This window comes from Eumetopias jubatus, unplaced genomic scaffold (genome assembly GCF_037043125.1).
Source record: "Eumetopias jubatus isolate StellerSeaLion01/CBP00866 unplaced genomic scaffold, mEumJub1_p1.0 scaffold_10, whole genome shotgun sequence".
Taxonomy (NCBI): domain Eukaryota; kingdom Metazoa; phylum Chordata; class Mammalia; order Carnivora; family Otariidae; genus Eumetopias; species Eumetopias jubatus.
This window is the reverse complement of record NW_028274816.1, coordinates 80,953,351-80,975,412: the sequence shown is the minus strand read 5'-3', so window position 1 is coordinate 80,975,412 and position 22,062 is coordinate 80,953,351. Positions and strand designations below refer to the sequence as shown.

The window sequence follows — 22,062 nt, the reverse complement described above, 5'->3', positions numbered from 1 at the left end:
CATGTGTACCGTCAGGCCCTTCCTCACATGGTGGCGGGGTGCACTTCAGAGTCCGCACCACGTGGTGTGCCCCGGGCAGCGCGTGGTGCTGGGCCTGTCCCCTAGGCCCGCCCAGCCGTGATGAGTGGGGGAGCACGGAATCACTGCCTGTTCTCAGTTGCTTCCTGGTGGTGGTATTTGGAAAGACTTGAGGAGAGGCTGCCTTCCCCTCTCCTCGTTCACCTGCCGCACCTACCACTTACCCATGCTGGAGTGATGGTGACATAGAGAAACTGCTTTGTTTTGTGCAAAGACAGAGAAAAAAAAAGCAACCTTATTGCTGTTTTGGTGTTTTCATACCACCACGGAGGATTGCTGTGGCTTGTGGTCTGTCGTGTGGGTGTGTGTATGTTGGGGGGGGTGCTCTCCATCCACCCCTCCCTCTTTCCCACCCTGCTCTCTGTTCTGGGGGGCTGCCTGCAAGGGATGCGCCTTGGGGGCCATCGTGGGGGGGGCACATGCTGGGGGGTGTTGCTGCTCTTGGGTGGGGGCACTAGCTTGCACCCTGTTGGGTCAGTCGGAGCTATTGCCAGGTCAGTACGTGGGGACAGAGGAAGGTGAGGCTCTCCAGGGCACTTAGTCACCAGGAGGAAGTAAGCCAGAGCATTTTTCTTGAACACATATTACTAATTTGCTTCCTAGTGTGGGAGATGAGGACCCAGGCACAACCTTCCTGACACAAGCTACTCTTGTCATGTCTTCCAATTTCATACATGTTTTCAGTCACACAAAACTATTGTTTTATGTAGTTGAAACTCATTTAAATGTATCCACATGCCTGTCTTTTAAGAAATCTCTTTATTCCTTTCTGCATTTCTGAGCTTCTGAAGGGGTCTTTTTCCTTTGCCTGAAGAACAGATGCTCTTCAAGTTTTCCATGGGGCATGTCTGCTGGCAATAAGACCTCTGATTTGTCTGAAAATGTCTTTTTTCACCTTCATTCCTAAAGGGTATTGTTGCTGGGTGTAGAACTTAAGTTCCACATTGACTTATTGATTGGCACTTTAAAGATAACTTTGTGTTGTTTTCTCAGTTTCCTGTTTTGTTGAGAACTTACCTATTCCTCGCTGCTCTGTTGGAGGCAGTCTGTTAATTTTCTCTGGCCACTTCGTGTCTGGTTTTCATGGCTCACACAACACACGGAGAGCAAGTGGGTGACAGGGTCTCTGTAATCTGTGTGTCAGCAGGCTGTTTGGGTCACTTTTGGAAGAACTCAGCCGTTATTTCTCCAGATTTCACTCTTCTGCTCCCCTTTCTCCCACTGTGTCTGGGGTGCCAGGCTTCGCAAGGTAGACCTGCGTCTCCACCTTCACGTCCCTCCTGCCTCCTCCCCTTGCCTGTCCGTTTCAGTGTGGGGTCTGTGCCCCATAGTCCATGTCACGGGCTCTCTCTTCAGCTGTGTCTTATTTGTTATTAAACCCGTCAGTTGAATTCCTAATTCTTGTGTTTGTCTATTAATTTATTTTAAAGTAGGCTCCACACCCAGCATGGGGCTTGAACTCACGACCCTGAGATCAAGACCTGAGCTGTGATCAAGAGTTGGACGCTCAACTGACTGAGCCACCCATGCGTCCCCTAATTCTTGTAATTTTGTGTTCAGAATCTCTATGTTTTAATAGTTTCTGTATTACTATCATAGTTTTTAATGATTTCTTTTACCTTTCTGAACAAAGTAAGCATTTAAAATCTATGTGTAATAGTGCCATATTGTGTAGAGTTGTGTGGTTGTGCTTGTATAGGTGTGGACACTGGGCATGAAGAGTTAGAGAAGTCCTTTGAGGTTCAGGACTGTTTCCTCCCCCAGAGGGTTTTTCCGTTGGCTTCTGGCTGGAGGCCAGGGGTGCGAGCAGCCTGGGGCGCCTCCATCCCTGTCAGGCTTGAGCGGTTCTGTGCCGGCTGGAGCCAGCTGACCTGCGTCTAGGTTTGTCTAGGATGTGGTCCTTTGGATTCAAGGCCCATGAGGTGCTCTGGACTCCACGTTCTGTCCCAGTTGCCTGTAGAGGCGCGTGGATACTCTGGCTGTCTTCCTGGATTTTCGAGTGTGTGCCTTCTCTGGAGTCACCACGGCCACTCTGGCAGAAGTGGCCCAGCTCAGGGCTGTGGCCCCCAGCCTCTGCTTGTGGCTCTCCATTTCCTTGGCAGCTCTGCAGTGACTTAAGCACACACAGTTTACTTTTGTCCAGCCTTTTAAAAATATTCTTACAGGGCGCCTGCGTGGCTCAGTTGGTTAAGGGACTGCCTTCGGCTCAGGTCATGATCCTGGAGTCCCTGATCGAGTCTCGCATCGGGCTCCCTGCTCAGTGAGGAGCCTGCTTCTCCCTCTAACCCTCCCCCCCTCACGTACTCTCTTGCTCTCTCAAATAAATCAATCTTTAAAAAAATAATAAAAAAAATAAAAATGTTCTTACTTAGCTGGTGGGTTGATCTGAATGACCTAGTCTGTAACTTTTTTTTAGCTTTTTATTTCGAAATGACTGTAGACTCACAGGGAGTTACAAAGCCCTGTGTTTTTTTTTTTTAAAGATTTTGTTTTTAAATAATCTTTACACCCACCATGGGGCTTGAACTCACAGCCCTGAGATCGAGAGTCACACGCTGTTCCAACTGAGCCAGCCAGGCACTGCCCCCCCCCCCCTTTTTATAACTTGATAGAATACATTTAAAGTTCATGTTCAGGGCAAATCTCCGAGAAAATTATTTTTTAAAATATTGAGGACTTGGGGGCGCCTGGGTGGCCATCGGTGAAGCATCTGCCTTCGGTTCAGGTCATGATCTCAGGGTCTTGGGATTGAGCCCCATGGGGGGGGGCTCCCTGCTCAGCGGGGAGTCTGCTTCTCCCTCTTCCTCTGTCCCTCCCCCTGTTTGTGCTTTCTCTCTTTCTCTCAAATAAATAAAGTCTTAAAAAATAAAATATTGAGGACTTGGATTTTCCAGTCCTTAAAACATACTGTAAAACCACTCAAAGCAGAGTGGCATTTTCTTAGGAGTGGGCAAACAGGCAGGTAGAACAGAAGACGGGATCAGAAGTAAATGCCGATGTAATGACACGAGTGAGATTTGATATGTGACACAGGTACTTCCAACGTTGGTGTGGAAGGTGGCTTACTGAGGGATGATGATGTCACCAAGGGCTGTGTGAAAGAAAAGAAAATCATGTCCTCACCTCATATATCCAGAACTTAATTTCTGATTAACTAAAAACTCAAATACAAAAAATAGAATTTAAAAAATTTCAAAGAAATTTTAGGAGACATTGTAGGATAGCATCGGTCCCTAAAAATCTTAATTTGAAAAATTTCAAATCTACACAAAAACACAGAGAAATAGCTTGTGGAGCTCCGTGTTATCTCTGCTCCCGCTCCAACAGGTCTCATTGTTTGCCACTTGTCTGTTTTCCCTGCATTGTAAAGCAGACCTGGACACCGCGTCTTAATACTTCCTCCGATAGTTCCTACTGGTGAGGACCGTGGTTCTGTTCTGTTTCTGGCTTCTGGCACATAGCCACCCAGCATAACTGGAAACAAGCAGTAGAAAGTATGTTTGTCTACATAAGTATTGAAAACTTTTGGATGGGGGAATACACCATGTATAAAGCCAGTAGGCACAACACAGAATTAAAGGAAATCCTTGTCCTGTGGTGAATGAAAAGGTGATTGTTTACAGGCTGCGCAGATCTTTTAAATTTGCCAGAGCAGAGATTCCACCTGAGCACAGACCCAGGGAGCCTCTGCGTTGCTGACAGGTGCTCAGCCTCCTCCAGCAGGCAGGGGGATGCTGGTTCCCGTAACCAGAGAGAACAACGGCGTTCTCTCTCAGGTTGGCCACAATCAGAGCTTAGCAACCCTGGCTCCAGCCCCAGCGTGTGAGCTGTCACAGGCTTTCCAGTTTGCTCACCGTCCTGGGTGCCACTGCTGAGGCTCGGCACGCAGAGCCGTGTAAGGGCAGACGGGCGGTCTGCGCCCACAGGCACATGTGGCCACTGCCGGTGCAGTGACCGCTGGAGCCCATCAGGAGAGCATGGAGAATCACATGACTGCCCACAATGGCATGAGATCTCCAGGAGTTGGTTACGTTGTTAGAGAGAAAAGCAGGGTGGTGGCCGGAGTCTCTGCCAGCGCTAGGTGGGACCTTGTTCCTGGTCGTGGGTAATGGGAGTCAGGAGCTGTGAGGAGGGGGACCGGCTCACCTTTGCTCTGCGGCACCCCAGGCACCATGCAGACTGCGTGGCTGTGCTCTCAGCTCTGGCCGGCGGCACTTGAGGGCACGGCTGTCTGGCCCTTGGGTCCCTGCGGGACGGCAGGAAGCACCCCAGCACACTGTGACCTCGGGGGGAGCTATTGTCAGCACCAGGGTCTGGAGGTGCTTGTCCTGCACCCAGCCTGGCTGCCTGACTTCTGTCACACTCCAGCTCAGGCCTGGTTTCTGGGGTCGAGGCGGGAGTTGAGGGACCAAAGGGGGGAGTAGAGAGAGCCTAAAAAGGGGGTTGTCCGTTGGGAAGCAGCACCATTCCTTCCTGCTTGAGGGTGGGTGTGGCCGTGCCAGGTGCCCGGGGGTGGTCACCAAAACGCCAGTGGTAGTTTTTTCTCTGATGTTTCTCTGTGGTGTGGTGGGTCCAGGGCCACCCTCCCTTGAGCATTGTGGATTCCATCCCGCACTTTGGTGGTTTTCTTTGCAGTGGGTGGTGTCTTTAACCTATTGATTATATTGGACCGATTTCTGCCATGGGTGTGGTAATCTTTTTTTTTTTTTTTACTTTATTTTATTTTTTAAAAATATTTTATTAATTTATTTGACAGAAAGAGACACAGTGAGGGAGGGAACACAAGCAGGGGGAGTGGGAGAGGGAGAAGCAGGCTTCCTGCCGAGCAGGGAGCCCGATGTGGGGCTCGATCCCAGGACTCTGGGATCATGACCCGAGCTGAAGGCAGACGATTAATGACTGAGCCACCCAGGCGCCCCCCCTTTCTTTTAAAGTAATAAATAGCTGAAATGATGCAATATTTTCACAAATACCAGATTTTTTGATGAACTATGTACATTTATTTAGGGACCCCAAACCATTGGTCTTTAATGATATGTAATGTACAAATTATGTCAATCATCATCATCATCATAGACAATAAAAATTGATGTATAAAGAATACTCCTTAAAAATCTAAACAGTAAATAAGTTTAATATAAGAAAAAAATTGCAAAAATACTGAATTGGCTTCTTGGAATTTTTATTTTTTATAATTTCTAAATATGTTCAGTTTCCTTTACACTGAAAAATCCCTTTCAAAGTGTGCACTCCTTAGTCTTTATATGGTGACAATTTTGGTCATTTATTTTAATCCCTTATTTCAACTTTTTTTTTGTTATGTTCAGTTAGCCGTTAGCCAGCATATAGTACATCATAAGTTTTTGATGTAGTGTTCAACAATTCATTAGTTGCATATAACCCAGTGCTCATCACAACATGTGCCCTCCTTAATACCCATCACCCCCAGATACCCCATCTCCCCACCCCCCTCCTTTCTGTAAAGCTCAGTTAGGTTCCCGGAGTCCAGAGTCTCTCGTGGTTTGTCTCCCTCTCTGATTTCTTCCCATTCAGTTTTCCTTCCCTTCCGCTGTGGTCCTCCACACTATTCCTTATGTTCCATATATGAGTGAAACCATATGATAGCTGTCTTTCTCTGCTTGACTTACTTCCCTTAGCGTAATCCCCTCCAGTTCAATCACGTCAGTGCAAATGGTGGGTATGTATCCTTTCTGATGGCTGAGTGATCTTCCCTTGTATATATGGACCTCATCTTCTTTATCCATTCGTCTGTTGAAGGGCATCTCGGCTCCTTGGCTATTGTGGACATTGCTGATATGGACATTGAGGTGCAGGTGCCCCTTTTCACTATGTCTGTATCTTTGGGGTAAATACCTAGTAGTGCAGTTGTGTTTCTGTAAAAAAACTGACACTAATTATTCACAGAGGTCAGGAATTTACCCAAGATTTTACACCATGGCTTGTCCAGGAACCATTCTGTTGAGGATAATAGCATTAATTTCTTTGTTTGTTGACTGCATGCAGCTCAGTGCTCTTGGTTTGTCCGCATTTTGGCCCCTCAGTGGACTCTTGGGTGCTCACCTGTCCTGACCTAGGTGGACTTTGAGTCTCACCTGTGACAGGACTGTTGCCACTGTCTTTGGAGACCCCCTTTCCTCCTGTGTTAACAGCTCCTCTGTGGTCCTCATCTCAGGCAGGTGCCATAGCTCCTGGTCACTTGTAAGTGTCGATGGCCCCGTCAGCACATGCGTCCTCTGAATCAAGAGTTGTCCCTGGGGATTCATGTGGGTGACCCTGGGGTCACATCTGTAGCTGTGGGCTGTGTTGCTCCGTGTGGCCCTGGGGCTGCCTCTACCTGGGCCAGGTTTGGAGCAGGTTCCCTGAGGCTGCACAGCTGAGGAGGTGCTGGGGCTGCTCACAGGCTGGCCAGACACGGGCACTGGTGTGTCCGGAGACACCGGCACTGACGCGTCCGGAGTGGCCGGAGGGACTTGGTACCAGCAGCTCAGCACTCAGCAGGGTGGGCGCTGCAATGGGCACTTCTGGAGAATGACATTGCATTTATTCTTTTCCTTCATAGTGTGCATTTTAATAGAAAACTTGTCCCTTTCCAAGATGCCTTTTAGAGGTGACGTCATAATTGGTAAGTGCTTTTCTTCTTCTTTGTGGACTCACACTGTAGCATTTCCTCCCAGAACTATTTCAAATTAAAAAGAAAATGAACCAGCTAGGATAGATGATAACCCGTTGTAAATAATGAGCATCCCCCGCACTCTCCTCCTCAGAAAGAATCTTTCCCTTGTCTAATGAGAGGTCAGGCTCCTTCCTCAGAGCTCCTGGCTGCCACTCTGCCTGTGGCACCTGCCCCCAGTGCCGGGCAGTCTTGGTTGTCCCTTACCCTGACAGATGCATGGTGCAGGCCTGCAGGAACCGGGGTGCAGGCAGGATGTGTGAGGAGGGACAGCTCTTGTGGAGCAGTGGCCAGGCCCCTCTGCAGGCCTCGAGCCCTCCACCTTCTATGGCACGTGGCCACAGAGGCAGTAAGAAAGGGGCCTTGGGGTCACCTTTATCCCCTGGCTGACTTTATTCTTTGCTTTTGCAGCCTCAAGTTCTGGGACCAGGAGACCAAAAAAAAAAAAAAAGAATTGGATAAATTTAGCATTCTATGTTCAGTGTGGGATCTAACTGAGTTAAATATTTAGGTTTTTATGGGTGGGGGCCCAGGGACATTGTTTGAGAGAGAGGTGCTTCCAGAAGTGGTGCCCTGAAGCTTGCGGTGTTAAAAGAGCAAAAATTTCTCACGGTAACAGTTTGACATTTCAGTAGCCAAAAGAAGGCTTTCTCTCCGAATGGAGAGGGCCCTTGGATTTTTGTATAACCTGCGTAATGTTTACCTTAGATTTTCTCCAGATTCATCTCTAAGGTTACCAACTTTAAGAGGTAGAAGATCTATTGTTTTTAATTTCATCTACATGTTCTTAACTGGGTAAATGAATGTCTTTTGTTCCTTTGACAGATGGTTGGCAGTGGCTGATAAATGACACACTGAGAAATCTCCATCTTATTTCAAGTCATTCTAGACAACAGATCAAGGTATGGTAAGCAAGATTTTTCTGGCTGTTGCATTGTATAGAGAGTGACACTGGGGGCGCCCGGGTGGCTCACTTGGTTGAGCGTGCAACTCGATTTCAGCTCAGGTCATGATCTCAGGGTCCTGGGATCAAGACCCATGTTGGGCTCCGTACTCAGTGCAGAGTCTGCTTGAGATTCTTTCTTTCTCCCTCTCCCTCTGCCCTTACCCTTGCTCATTCACGTGCTCTCTCTTTCTTTGAAATAAGTAAATAAAATCTAAAAGAAAGTGACATTAATCTTTTTTTTTTTAGTGTTTGTTTCAAAGGACTGTGTGCGTTATGAGTCCCTTTTATACACAAATGTTGTGATCATTGATAAATGCCATAATTATATTTGGAATTCTAGATGGCACTATCTATGTAATTTATAATCAGAAAAACTAATGCAGCCAATGATGACCAGAATATTTAAATTTTATATGACAGTTTCTGGTTAAATTAGATTCAGCTTCTGAACATCTCTCCTGTATGTCCATAGTGATTGTTTATTCAGTTGGGGAGTTTGTGTCCTGTTGAGGTGCAGAATGGTGGGGTTGGAGACTCTGCCGTGACACTCAGGTATAGGTGGGAGCCGCAGTCCAGGGTCCTTGCCTGAGAGTGCTGGCTATCTTGAGCAAGGACAGAGTGTGTGTGTCCGGTGGCCGATGTGCTGTTGTCCTCTCCTGGGACAGGTAACTTTGGCCTAGGGGGGCTGTGACGGAGGTCCTAGTGTGGGTGTTGATGGGCTTTGGTATTGAGGGTGGAGAAACCGAAGTCCGTGTTGGTTTCCCATATGATTAATTCTCCAGCCTCCTGCATATGCTTTTTTTTTTTTTTTGAAGGAACTTTATCGTTCTGTAGAATCCAAGTACGGTTTTACTAGTTGAATCTGAATGTTTCATGGTCAGGCCTCAAAATTTCCTTTTAAGAGCATTCCCTTAATTGATTCACACCAGCAGGGATTTGTGGTAGTTTGCATGGGTGACATCTCGGTGTGATGCTGTGTTGTGTGGCCCCTCCCTGTGCAGCCTCCGGCACCTCTCTCCAGGGCTGCTCTGTTGGGCTCAGCAGCCTGATTTGGGGAAGCAGTGGAAAAAACATAGAAATCCAGCATTTGCCCTTTGCTGTCTGTCTGACCCTGAGAGGCTTACCTGGAGCTCAGGCTTCTCTTGGCAGTACAGGTGTTCTGGGGCGGCCTGGGGGGCGCGGCTGCTGCCACATCAGCTCCCACTCTCCTCCCCCCGACCCTGGCCCCGCAACTTCCCCTCTAAGTGAGGCCTGTATGTTACTTCTGTGTGAACAACACACACTTTGCCCTTTGCCCATTCTGCTGGGAAAGAAAAACATGCCCCATTTTATAATTAACTTTTATTAGAAGACTTTGCATCGAATGGAAGAAATCATATTTTCCATTCAGATTATTAGTTGCAGAGAATTTTGAAGTTATCTGACAGATATCTGACGATGATCAACAGATGTGCTGGAAAGGAGTATATGATTCAGTTTCTGTTTGTTTCAAATTTAATCACTGGCCTGACAGCAGAACGACCCGACGGCTGGGCGCCCGGGAGGCTGCATGGTGCACTCACGTCCCGCTTTATTTCAGGGAGCGGCAGTCTTGGCCCTGGCTGCTCTCTGCAGTGAGTACTACGCCCTGGAGACCGGGGAGGCGGATCCTGCCAGGCAGGGTGAGTGGGCCGCGGGGCCTCCAGCAGGAAGTGGGGGTGCAGGGTATGGGTTTTGGCGCACCGCCTCCTGCTGTGAGTGGACAGGGTGTGGGAGGGAGGGGCCCGAGCTGGGCGTTGGGCGGGGACGGGGGGAAGGGGGCACAGAGGCCTGCTGCTCTTGGATCTGCCAGGTTCCTGTAGCTGCCGCAGGTGTTCATCCCTCTTTGGCTCTAGACAGGTGCATCCCTGGTGTGTTGGCACTCCCCCGAACGGGCGAGAACAAGCACGATGCTCACCATGCAGAGCCCGTGCTTATGTCAGCAGCGTCTGCCTGAATGACGTTTTCCAGTAAACTCCCCCACTTTGTGCTTTGGAGGTTCCCACTGTACGTGGATGGAACCCCTTCCTTCTCTGGCCTCCGAGGGAGCCTCCTGTTTCCTGTTCCATTTTTTGTTCCTGTGTTTCCTTTGGTGTTTGTTCCTTGGCTCCTTCCTCTTCTTTCTGGTCCTCGATGGCCGGGGTTCTGTCGGCTCAGAGGGGGCCTGCCTCTGCTGTCCTAGCACATCCTGATTCCCTGTCCCTGATTGCTTCGGTGACTTTTTTATGGCAGATGTGGTTTTAGGGTTTCCATATGCACCGTGCCACCATTTCCTGGTGCAGGTCCTTGGCATGTGCGTGCACTTTGCCCTTTCCCTGTTCACACAAGCCTCGCTGCACAGCATTGCCTCAGTTGGGTTTTCCAGAACCCCCTCGTGTGGTTCATCTGACCCTTGACAGGTCTGCATGGAGAAGCTTCATGTCCACCCACCGTGGTGCCCTGTAGCGTTCTCTTGCCTGACAGTCACTTCAGAAGCATATGAAATGCTTTTAAATTATTTTAAATTGTAAAAATCGTGTGATTTTTTTTTTAAATAAAATATTCTGTAACGTGATCTTCTGACAGACTTTCCAAATTTATGAAGTTTTTCCCTTGACCATAGGCAGTGTTACATTTGCATTTAGTCTGTTTTTAAAAACTGGGATGATAAGGTCATGTTTCACTTTCTGCCTGAGAAGAGAGTATGGCGTCGCTGTGCACGCGGGAAGAGTGAGCAGTGTTCCGGAGTCCCCGTCAGTGTGTGGAGACCCCAACCAGTGGCCACATCAGGGGTGCACAGGTGTTTCGGTGTTCCTTCGCTGTCCTTGCGTAGGCCCTTGAGGTTTCCGTGCACATGTTGCCACGGTTGTGCCTTGTTGACATCTAAGCAGTGAGGACAAGAATTGGTCACGGTGGTTGGACAGGTCGGGGTGTGCAGGCTCCTGGCCCCTCCCGAGCTGCGTTGGTTGAGGACAGCCTGGCAGCCCCACTGCCCTTCCCGCCCTGACTGTCTCTTGAGTCTGCCCTGCACCCTCTGTTCCCGTCCCTGTTTCATCCCTGACGATGGCCTTCCCGTCTCGGGGAGCATCTCTCTGTGCGCAGTGTGCTCTCAGCCCGACTGGCAGCTTCTGCCCCTTCGTGCTCACCCTGGGAGGGCATCCCGTCCACCGTGTGCCTTTGTGTTCCTGGTGACTAGGACCACATCATGCATTCTTAACCCCTCCTGCATTTATTCTCCTAAGAGTGAAATCATGTATTAAAATTGCCTATGAAAACCTCAAACCCACCTAATAAAAATTCTTAAAATGTTTTGATCAGAGCCATTTCTAAGATACATCTGCTTCAGAAGCTGGCATGCTTCCTCCCTCTCTCTCGCTGCCTACTCACGCATTTCCGAGATGTCATAAGGAGAGCGTGTTGTGCGGGAAGGGAGGCAGCCGCCCTTTTGTCGTTGCCTTTCAGATGAGCTGATACGGCAGTATCTCGCTGACCTGCAGAGCCCAGAGGAGATGGCTCGCTGTGGCTTCTCGCTGGCCCTGGGTGCCCTCCCGCGCTTCCTCCTGAAAGGCAGGCTGCAGCAGGTGAGGCGCCCCGCATCCTGAAGAAATGGCCTGTTGGGTCTGGGCGTTGCGTGTGAGCCCAGTGGGGGAGGGTTTGGGAGGGTCAGACCACGAATTTATGCCCGTCCAGGTGTGTGGCCATGAGGAAGGGAACGGGGTGCTCTTGAGGGTGCTGAGTGGACACTGTCGTGTGATGGGGGGACTTGGAGGGGCTGAGTTCTAGTCTGACAGAGGGAAGCTCTTGCTGCCTCTGTGGAAACATGCTCCTGCCTTGAGACAGCCATGCTGTGTTCCCCTCCTGCGCACGTCGTCTCGGGGTCAGAGGCACTGGACAGACTGCCTAAAACTCAACTCTGCAGCTTAGCCTTTTGGAACATATGACTCTCAGGACCGAATGGCCCTTTAAGAAGTAGTGGATCGAGATCTCAGGAGTCGGCTGATCATTTGTCACAATTTCCAGCTGTGGGCCACAGGACCGTAAGGGGGCAGTTGGCGTTTGGATGCCCCACAGAGGTGACCGGGGGCAGCAGGTGCCCCCTCCACGTGTCCTCCGGGCTGCAGCAGGGCGTGTGGCCTGCCAGGTGCACGCTCTGTTGAGGACGCATTACTGCCTTTCAGGTGCTGGCAGGCCTGGGAGCCGTGACTGTCATTCGTCCTGAGGATGTGAGCTTTGCCGAGTCCAGGCGGGATGCTTTGAAGGCGATCTCAAGGTGGGTCTCCTCCGGGCTGTTCCCCAGTCCTTGCTCTCCTGGGGGCCAGCGACCAAACACTGAGGTGGTCTCTGTCGGTGTGGGCCAGAGCCCAGTCTCACATGAATCTACTTTGAAGCAGCAGTGTAACTTTTTTATTTTCTCGTTTCTTCTCTTTTCAGAGGGTTGTCAAAGAATATTTCCAACTCAGAGGCTCATTGACACTTTATTCATTGTCGCTATAGTGAATATTAGACTTCTTTGTTTTGGGAATAGCAACCCACCTCAAGAACTGGGGCATGAACCTTAGCTCAAGTCTGGAAGTGCCATGTGGTGCTGGCCACACACAGCACGCACAACAGGACACGCTTTCCTTTCTTTGTCCCCCACCCGTGTCCCTCTTCTGCTGTACGGTGGCACCACCCCTTTCTGCCAGGACGGAGGTGGGAGGGGCCAGCACAGGTGGCCTCCTGCACACCTTTTAAGCTGCAGACACTAGGAAATGTGATTTTGGGGAAAAGTGTCATTCAGTGTATGTCAGCATGGAAGGAACTCTGACTCCACCTCTGAGGTTGTTGGCCTGGTTCAGCGTGTCCTGTCAGGCCAAGATGGTGGGAAAGATGGGGTTCACAGACACTTGCCATATTTCACGCATTTTTAATAATTTCAGGGTTTGCCAGACAGTTGGCGTGAGAGCAGGAGGGGCCCCAGACGAGGTTGTGTGTGAAGAGAACGTCTCCCAGATTTACTGCACCCTCCTGGGCTGTCTGCACGACTACACCACCGACAGCCGTGGGGACGTGGGCGCATGGTAAGGTGGCAGGTGGTCTCTTGCTCACGGTCCTTGAGGTGCGCCGTCCCCCCGGGCTTGTGTTCTCAGGACAGCAGAGCATCCTTGGGCCTAGCTCATGGTTGTGTTCCACTCTTCTCTGAAAAATACTAAATTCTAAAGCACAGACACTTGCCACTCCCTCATGCCAGCCCCCATGGTTGGCTTTCCAGTTCTTCTGAGAAAATTCAAGCAAACAAAGGCCCTGATGTGGCAATTTAGGGCAAGAAGGGGGTCAGACCACTTTGGAGGAGGAGATGGGTACTTCTCTGGGGATTCAGTTGCACAGTGAACCGTGGCCCCTTCTGATGGGAAACCAGGTACCCACATCTCAGGCTTGGGAGAAACCTTGGCTTGACTGTTCTCGTAAGGACGCCCCCAGAAAACTTGTTGTAGCCCAAGCCGAGAGGAGGCTGTGCCCATGGCGCGAGGTTTGCTTTGTGTGTCATTTCTTTGTTCTCACGTTGGCATCTGTCGTCTTTCCAAGATTTCAGTTTACTGTAAATAGCAAACCAAGTTACCCTTTCATTGGAGGAGCTGAGAGCTACCCTTAGGACTTCTGTCTCTCGTTCTGGACATGCTGTGATGGGCGTTGTGCCGAGAGGCTGTGTGGGGTAAGGTGTCACTGACATTGGGCGGAATCGTTCTCTTATTACAGTGGAAACAGAAGTTGAGCTTTATGTGAAGCCTTGAAAGAGAAAAAAGAAATGCACGTTTTTTCCATATGTGGCAAGTTTTTGGCCACTTTATTTAAATCTCCCCTGCCCCACCTCATCCTGGACACCTCGTCCCGCCGTGGGCCCCATTCCTGCCCGTAAGCCCTGGGGCTCTACTCATTTCTTTTTCAGTTTTTTTTTTTCTCTTCTTCAGTTGTGTAAATTCTAATTTACATTGAAGTTCACTGGCTCTTCCCTGTGTTACCTGTGCCATCAAGGTCGCCTGAGAGAGCTCTAATTTTGTTATCGTTCCATTACAGTTCCCGTCTGGGGCTTTTCCCCACTTTCTGTGTCTGCCAACCTTCCCTGCCTTTTCCTCCATCAGGATGTTCCCTCACCTTACTGGTTTGCTTTCCTTCCCTTCTGCTCAGTCCCAGGTGGTGTTGGGGACACGGCCGCGTGGGGCCCTGATGGCCTTGGCATGCCCTTGTAGATGCAGGCAGGGCTCCTCGGTGGGAGCTTGGGGCGCCCCTGTGTCCTTGGGGAGTCCGCCCTGACAGCTGCCTGGTGGCCCTACAACAGCACAGCCCCGACCCCTGCGCTTCCCTATCCCTGTAGGACGCGGGCTGGGGGAGCTGCACTGATCGGGGTCTGTGTCAGTCGGTGATGTTGGTCAGACCTCACCCCGGGCTCAGTTGTGTGCCCTGGAGAGCGGGTCGTTCTTCCTGGTTCTTTGTGGGGCATGTGGTTTTGGAGCGGATCCTGGCTCCGGGAGGTTTGCTGTGGGGATGGGTTCCCTCACTCCTCCGGAGGGTGCTGATGGCTTTCCAGTGGCCAGTGTGCTTGCTTTGAATACAGAGCTGTGGTCTCCACCTCACCTGATGTGGGTGGCCACCCATGTTCTGTCTGGTGGGCAGCCCTCCTGTGTGGGCGTGGGGTCCCCCTCTGGGGCACACCCCTGCAAGGCGCTCCCTGTGCTCTCGGGGGCCCTGCTTGTCCCAACTCCTTACAGTTCCAGCCGGAAGGACGGTGGGTTTTCCTGGGTCCTGCAGCAGCACAGACACTGAACCCTGTGAGGAGGAAGCTCGGGTGCTGGTGCCAGTGTCCCTCCCAAAGGCCTGTGCAGTGCGGGTGTGGGAGCCCAGCGATGTTTGGTCCTTTTCAGAAGATTCTCGCTCTCCTTAGAAAGTCTCCAGTTATTTATTTTTCCACCTGTTTTCTGTCAGCATGTTGTTTAAAGACTCTGCCTGTTTGTTCTGGGATCTGTGGCAACCCTGTGTCTGCCTCTGTTCTCTCTTAGTATTTTAACACTTGGTCTTTTATTTTTTTTTTTAGTTTTATTTGTTTTTATTTTTATTTTTTTAAAGATTTTATTTATTTATTTGACAGAGAGAGACCCAGCGAGAGAGGGAACACAAGCAGGGGGAGTGGGAGAGGGAGAAGCAGGCTTCCTGCCGAGCAGGGAGCCCGATGCGGGGCTCGATCCCAGGACCCTGGGATCATGACCCGAGCCGAAGGCAGCCGCTTAACGACTGAGCCCCCCAGGCGCCATTTTTTTTTTTTTAAACCATTCCTTGTAGCGCTAACTAAACCCAGAAAGTGTACACTCAGAATCGCGGAGGCTTTGGGTGTGCACACGCTTGCAGGGAGCACAAAGGTCAGGCCTGTGGTGTGGGTGCGGGCCGCCTGATGCCCTCTGTGTGGGGTTGGACCGTGTGCCACCTGTAAGGAGCTGGGGAGGCCCCGAAGGTGTGTGTGCAGGCTTGGGTTTGTCCTCTGTGCGTACTCTTCCCCCACCTCTCCTGTGAGTGCTGTACCCACAGACACTGGGGGTCCACAGGGCCCCCCGTCCTCCCGTCTCCCACACCCTGCCCAGCCTGGCGCCTGCAGATGGGCAGGCATATGTCTCAGGGCCTGAACGGCATCTGGTTGGCAGCCATGCCCTGGGGACAGCCTGCCCCGCTCCCGTGAACCCCGGCCCGTGTCTGTCTCGTGCCTCCAGCACCCCCACACCTGTGCTCAGTGCTTCACCGGCCGGGCTCCTGTGGGCCGGGGCCTCTGTCTGTCTGTCGGTGGCAGGGCTGATGGCTGGCCTGCAGGACCTGCTGGCCTTGGTGGTGCGGGGTGGGTCTGTGGTCCCTGCTGCCCAGCTGTGTCCCCAGTCTGAAGTGCTGCTTTCACCCTGGTTTGGCCAGTCATGGTGTGGGCTCAGGTTTTCACGTTGTGGAAGCTTCATTTTCTTCAGTGTGAGCGAATGTGGAGTGAGTCTGTTGGAGCGGAGAGTGACGTCCTGATCTGGAAGGGTGGTGGCAGTGGCAGACGTGAGCTGATCTGTATGCATCTGTTCCTCAGTTTCTCTGCCAGGAGAAAGCTTTGTAGACCAGGCTGCACTGCATTTGGAGGTTTTGTGGCCACCTCAGTGCTGTTTGTGTGCACTTGGGACCTGGCACCTGCCTTCGGGTGTCAGACATGCGTCCTTGCTGACAGAGCGCAGGAGAAAGTGCTCTTGCTAGCTGCGAGTACTGCGTTTGGTGGGCCTTTCCTACTGAAGTGATGGTCAGTCTCTGGAGCTCGCCCTGGTTGAAGGTGTCTGAGCCTCCTGAGTGTGGCTGGCGGTTCACATGGCACCTGGAGCTCTTCATCACCTCCTTGTCCCTGCAGGGTCCGTGAGGCCGCCATGACCAGTCTGATGGACCTGACACTCTTGCTAGGGAGGGAGCAGCCAGAGCTGATCGAGGCCAGCGTGTGAGTGCCTCCTGTGCGGGGGTCTGGCCCGGTCTGTGGGAGGACACCAGCACTGGGGGCGAGGCCGGGGTCTCTGTGTCCAGGCTGCTCTTGCTGCCGGGGCCTCCCTTCCCTCCCTCCTGCCTTCAGCTCCTTCCTGTGTCCCCTTCCCCCCATCTCCCAGCCCACCCCATCTGTCTGCACTGCTTCCACCCAAGACCTGGTGCTCAGGCCTCCGAGGGCTCAGGTTCACTGTGGCTGCGTCCCGTCCCCCCTGAGGCTGGAGTGGGTGCCATGATCTTGGGGCCGCTCTGGCTGGTGCCCTGGGTTCAAGCTGGGCTAACGGCCTTGCTCTTGTTTTGTAGCTGTCAGCAGGTCATGTGTTGTGTAGCCCAGCAGGCGAGTGAGAAGATTGACCGGATCCGCGCGCACGCCGCCCGCGTGTTCATGGCTCTGCTGCACTCTCACGGCTCTCCTGTCCCGCACGTGCCCCACCGAGGAGAGCTGGAAAAGCTCTTCCCCAGGTACGGGAGGCCGGGGTCCCCAACCCCCAGCGGGTGCGGGCCCCCCTCCAGCTTGTTGGCTCATTCTCTGCAGATCCGACGTGGCCTCCGTGAACTGGAATGCGCCGTCCCAGGCCTTCCCTCGCATCACCCAGCTCCTGGGGCTGCCCACCTACCGCTACCACGTCTTGCTGGGGCTGGCTGTGTCCGTGGGTGGCTTGACCGAGTCGACGGTGAGGAGGCCTCTTCCCAGGCCCACGGTGGTGGGTGGTACCTGGCCCAGGGCTGGGGCGGTGTGGGAGGTCTGAGTGGGAAGGATGCTGTCAGTGGCAGCCAGAGGCTGAGAGGCACATGCTGGGAGGGCAGCTTGGTCCTCGCTGTGCTGGTCTTTTCTCTGCTTTGGGGGTCAAAGTGGGGTCAAGGGTCCGCCCCTTCCCTTGGCCTTGGGTTTCCAGGGCAGGACCCCCAAGGACAGTGTTAACCTCTCCTGAGAGTGGGCTGGCGTTCCCAGTGGGAAGCTCAGTGGCAGGACTTTTTAGAACCTGAAGCACACACAACTACGAGGAAAATTGTGGCGAGCTTCTGTGTGGACGGTGTCCCGCCACACACGGCACGGGGCAGCCTGGTTCTCCTGTGAGCGCTGGGCTCGGCAGCCCTTGGACCTCACCTGCCCGCTGCTGCTTCGCCCTGTTTGCTTCTCTTTCCTCCTCTTCGTGCCGTCATTTTCGGGATAAGTCTGGTCTGTTTTCTCGTGTCCTTTCTGCTGGCGTGGCGGTCACACATCCTTTCCCCTTGGACCCGGGAGCAGTGTCGTGTGCACCCAGCTTTGGAGCCGTTGGGGTGCGTCCTGCTCCCCTGCGCGGTCACATGTGGGTTTTCGTGGGGACGGCGAATGCGTTTTCACTCACCTGCCTGTGCTCTTGGGTGCCGATGTCGCCAGAGCAAGAGCCCTGTCTGGTGGGGCCGCTGCTCCTGGTTCGGCTGTGGGGACGCCCCCCTCAGCCCTCGCCTGGTGCTCGGCAGCTCCTCTCTGACGCTGCAGGCTGTGACCTGCTGGGATCTGTGTTCTGCGTTCTCTTCTGGAAACTTCTCTGCCCTCCTCATTCTCGTTCAGGATCTCCTCCTCCCGCATACCCCTTATGATCCCCACGTGTCCGCCTGTGCTCCGTCCATCCTGGTTTTCCGTTTTCTTTTCCAGGTACTATTTTGTTTTGCAGCTTTGTACAATCTGCTGTTTATTCCCTCCCCCTGCTGAATTTTTTGGTTTCCATAATTCTGTTTTTTATTACCAGACGTTCACTTTGTTTTGAAATCTTTCTTGTGCCTTTTCATCGCAGGCTCATCTGGGTTTTGTTTTATGTGTTTTTTGTTTGTTTTTAAGAGAGCGCATGGGGGGGAGGGGCAGAGGGAAAGAGAATCTGAAGCAGACTTCCCACTGAGTGCAGAGCCTGACGATCTCACGACCCTGAGATCATGACCTGAGCCGAAATCAAGAGGCTGACGTTCAACCGACTGCACCACCCGGGCGCCCTGCAGGCTCATCTTTGTCGTCGCGTTTTCCCCAGGAATTAGTCTACGGTGCTCTCCTGTGGGCCGTGCCTTGTGATTCTCCTGCCTGTGCTCTCGGCTGGGAGGCATCTGCGTTGGCTCCCGTCCTCTTGTGGACTCATTCCTGGTCACTCCCCATCCTGGGTCTGTGGCACGGAGGCCGGCGACTCTGGTCTGGGGCCCTGCAGGCAGCTGTGGCAGTGGGTTTCTTCGGTGCCCCCCCAGCTGCTGGAGTCCTGCTGCCCCCACCGCCAGCTATGTCTGCGTCCGTGCGGTCACTTCCCCGGTCACTGCGTCGATTCCTTCTGCTCCTCCGTTGGGGTCTATGGGGAGGGTCTCTGAGCCCAGCAGTGCCTTGGGGGCTACAGGTTGAGTTTGGAATGGAAGGTGTCAGAGCATCTGATCCCCTGACTTGCTTCTCGGGGAGACTGCAGCCTCCACTGAGGTCAACTTAGGGGTCGTTGCGGTGTTCGGTCTGCACTGCTGCCCCAAGAGCAGCATTTCCGGGTCAGTGCTCCTTCCATGTCTCTGTGCTCGTGCCCCATCCGGCGGGACGTTGCCAAGATCCCCACGCTGTGTTGGTCTGTCTCCTCAGCTCCATCGTGGATGTTGGAGTGGAACCATCGCGGTGCACTCTGGGGCAGGTGGCGAGGGGGTGGTGGTCTTGTTGCCGTTAAGAGTGCATCTCTGTGTTGCAGGTTAGGTACTCGACGCAGAGCCTCTTTGAGTACATGAAGGGGATTCACAATGACCCGCAGGCCCTGGAGGGCTTCGGGGGGACCCTCCTGCAGGTCTTTGAGGACAACCTTCTGAATGACAGGTAAGGGGTGTCGCCTTCGTCACGGTTTTCAGACCCCCGTGGTCTCACTTGTACTCACCGGGATTTGCGAGGGGGCGGTGAGGTAGCCCAGGTGGGGACCTGACTGCAGCCAGGCCAGGGAGTGCCCACGGCTCACGGCGCCCTACCAGCCACATCACCATCGTGGAGCTGCCACCAGCCTGCACCGTGGGCCAGCCAAATTAGGACTTTAAAAGATGACCGAGGCTCTGAGCCTGGGAGGGTACACGTGGCTCTTCCCCGAGGTGACGTCTCCTTGGTCTGTGCATGGACACACCCACTTGTGTGTCGAGATCTCTGCAGGGTTAGAATGTCGCAGCAAGAAGTAGGACTTGTTTTCTGAGCATCTTTGCTGTATTGTTTTTGGTAACTGCTTTTCCATTGAAGGCAGTGTGTACAGCCCTTGGGCCCTGACCTTGGAATTGGAGGTGTTTCCCAAAGTCCTCTGAGAGGGTTGTTCTTGGACTTGGTTCTCAACTGTCCTGGGTAGCCGGGCCCCGGTCACAATAGCGTGGATGCAGGCCCTTCTTGGCCTGTCCTGTCTGTGGGAAGCAAATGGGAGCTCCACCAATGGTCTTTTCTCTTTTCCTGGATAGCACTGAGTGTGAGTAAAGGGTGCAGTTCGGTAGATTTTGACTCTGTTGACATCCCTGTAACTGTCACCAGTCACCCCTTCCCGCGCCCAGCACTAGGCAACCACTCTCGCTGATCTGCTTTCTGTCACTGGGGTTCAGTGGGCATTTCCTACGAGTGTGTTTCAGTGGAATCTGCGGTGTGTCTGGCTTCCATTGTGCGGTCAGACCACACTTGGTTCCTCTGTTGATAGTCGCCAGGGTTGTTTGTGGCCGGAGTTAAAAAGAAAGCTGCAGGGGACATTCGCAGACATGACTGTGTGGACATGTCCCCACTTTGCTCCTGGGTTGGTGCTGAGGAGCAGGCTAGCTGGGTTGCATGGCAGGTGGATGTTCAACTTCTAAAAACCTGCCACACTGTTTTGCAAAAACGGTCACACTGTTTTATACCCTTCTGGGGCGTCTTGAGGGTCCAGGCGCGGTCTGTGTGTTCTGACCACTGTGGCCTGTCGTCGTGGCTTCGGGGCTTCCCTCCTGCCTGGCGTGGATTTCCTCCCCAATGAGGGTCTGTTCAGACCTCCCGCCTGTTTTTTAGTTGGGTAGTCATGGTTTCCCCTCCTGAGTTTTGAGATTTCTCGCGTGAGCTGCGCAAGCCCTTTGTCAGACAGTGGCCTGCAGACACCCCCTTCCAGGTGGTGACCTGCCCTCCACGCCCTTGGCGGACTCTGAGCGGGCGCGTCCATGTGCACGTGCTCCGGCTCCTCCTCTTGGTTTTTACAGGTGTGTGTGTTGTGTCAGAGCGAAGAATCTTGGCCTGACTGAAGGTCACCACGGGTTTCCCTTGACGTTTTCTAGAATATCTGTAGTGTTAGGTTTTATACTTAGACCTAAGGTCCGTTTTGGGTTATTTTCGGTGTGACACGAGTGACAGATCGTATGTGTGTGTTGTTTCTGCGTATGGGTGTCCAGTGTGTTGAAATCTGTCCCTTCCACAGTGTTGCTTTTCCACTTTTTCATCAGTTTTGGATATGTAAGCTCATTTCTGGGTTTCTCTGCTCCTTGGTCTGTGCTCCCTTGGGCTTTGCAGCTGAAATTAAGTGGTGCGGCTCACTCTCGCGTCCCTTAGCTGTTTGGCTTTTTTGGATCCTTAGTGTTTCCATGTGGACTATACAATAGGGTTGTCGTTTTCTACACAGTGTCTCGTCCGGATTTGGATTGGGACGGTGTTGCCTCTGGGGGGGCCTGCATCTTAGTGGTTCCGGGGTTGACGCCTGGGGCCTCAGCATTTGCCTTCCCCCTCAGGGTGTCTGTGCCGCTGCTGAAGACGCTGGACCAGATGCTGGCCAATGGGTGCTTCGACCTCTTCACCGCAGAGCAGGAGTAAGTGTGCCCCGCTTGGTGCCCCTCTGCCGGGCAAGCCTCACAGCTCGCCTTGTAGAGACAGAGCGAGGAGAAGCAGAGGTGAGAATCTAGAAGGTGATTTCCAGCACGTTCAGGTCTGGTCCGTGTCAGCAAGAGGCTTTGGCTGCCCCTAGTGAGGTTGGGGCTGTGCCTCCGGCCAGGCTCCTGCTGTGGCCCCTGCCACTCAGGTGGGAAAAAACCCAAGCAGGTGAGGTAACCCCCCCCCCCTCCCTCCGGCCCGCCGCCAACCAGAGGGGGCCCGGCAGTCAGGGCGGTCATGGGCAGTGGACCAGGGTGGAGACGGGCAGTGCAGAGCATCTCGACTGTCACAGGAGGACCGAGTGGGGCTGTGGGGGCTGGCCGGGTGTGGGCACAGAGGGTGGGTGTGTGCAGGGACACGGACACATGGCAGCCCCGAGTCTGCTCCTGGCCAGTGAGCTCTGGTGTGTGGGCTCACCGTGGCTGGTTTATCTTGTTAGGGGCCTGAGGACTTTCCCTGGATCCCGGACCTTGAAGGCTTTGCCCCTGGGCTGGGCATCTTATGCCCTGGTGGGGGTTGCTGGAGCTTCCTTCTGGGCACGTTTCAGGGACTTGGGAAGAGCTGTGCCAGGTGGGCCCCGACTGGTGTTTTCCCACGTTAATTGTCTCCCACTCTGTACCCCACCCCCCCGGGGCCCTGCCCTGAATCTGGGGTCATGCTTTTCTGTCTAAAGAACATCCTTTTGAAGTTCCTCTAGTCATGTCCACTGGCAGTAGATGTTTTCTGATTTTATTTGCGAGTTACATTCCGAGGCTGTAGAATTCTAGGCAGACATTCTAATTCGGGACCTAAACATCTTCTTTTCCTGACTCCTGCTGCTTTTGAGATGGTGCCCGTAAGTCTGGAGTCTCAGGCGGTCTGGGTTTTCTCCTGCCTCCTTTGAAGATTTTCTCTTTGAGAAATCTCAACATTTCTACCACTTGAATGGGTCTAGTTTTGATTATATACTCCTCTGTTCTACCAGGAATTTGTTAAACTTGAAGATGTGGC

At 52.8% G+C, this 22,062-nt stretch overlaps 1 protein-coding gene across 3 annotated transcripts in view; it reads left to right on the top strand.

Annotated features, from left to right (window-relative positions):
* TBCD (tubulin folding cofactor D) overlaps nucleotides 1–22,062 on the top strand; it is a 160,919-nt gene that overhangs the window by 129,738 nt on the left and 9,119 nt on the right. For all 3 annotated transcript variants that reach the window (XM_028112398.2, XM_028112396.2, XM_028112397.2), the window contains 11 exons: nucleotides 6,659–6,721; nucleotides 7,595–7,671; nucleotides 9,295–9,376; nucleotides 11,175–11,293; nucleotides 11,891–11,982; nucleotides 12,632–12,772; nucleotides 16,108–16,191; nucleotides 16,536–16,694; nucleotides 16,768–16,906; nucleotides 18,920–19,041; nucleotides 20,934–21,011. In XM_028112398.2, the coding sequence (XP_027968199.1) occupies nucleotides 6,659–6,721; nucleotides 7,595–7,671; nucleotides 9,295–9,376; nucleotides 11,175–11,293; nucleotides 11,891–11,982; nucleotides 12,632–12,772; nucleotides 16,108–16,191; nucleotides 16,536–16,694; nucleotides 16,768–16,906; nucleotides 18,920–19,041; nucleotides 20,934–21,011 (1,156 nt within the window). The remainder of the gene's footprint in view (nucleotides 1–6,658; nucleotides 6,722–7,594; nucleotides 7,672–9,294; nucleotides 9,377–11,174; nucleotides 11,294–11,890; nucleotides 11,983–12,631; nucleotides 12,773–16,107; nucleotides 16,192–16,535; nucleotides 16,695–16,767; nucleotides 16,907–18,919; nucleotides 19,042–20,933; nucleotides 21,012–22,062) is intronic.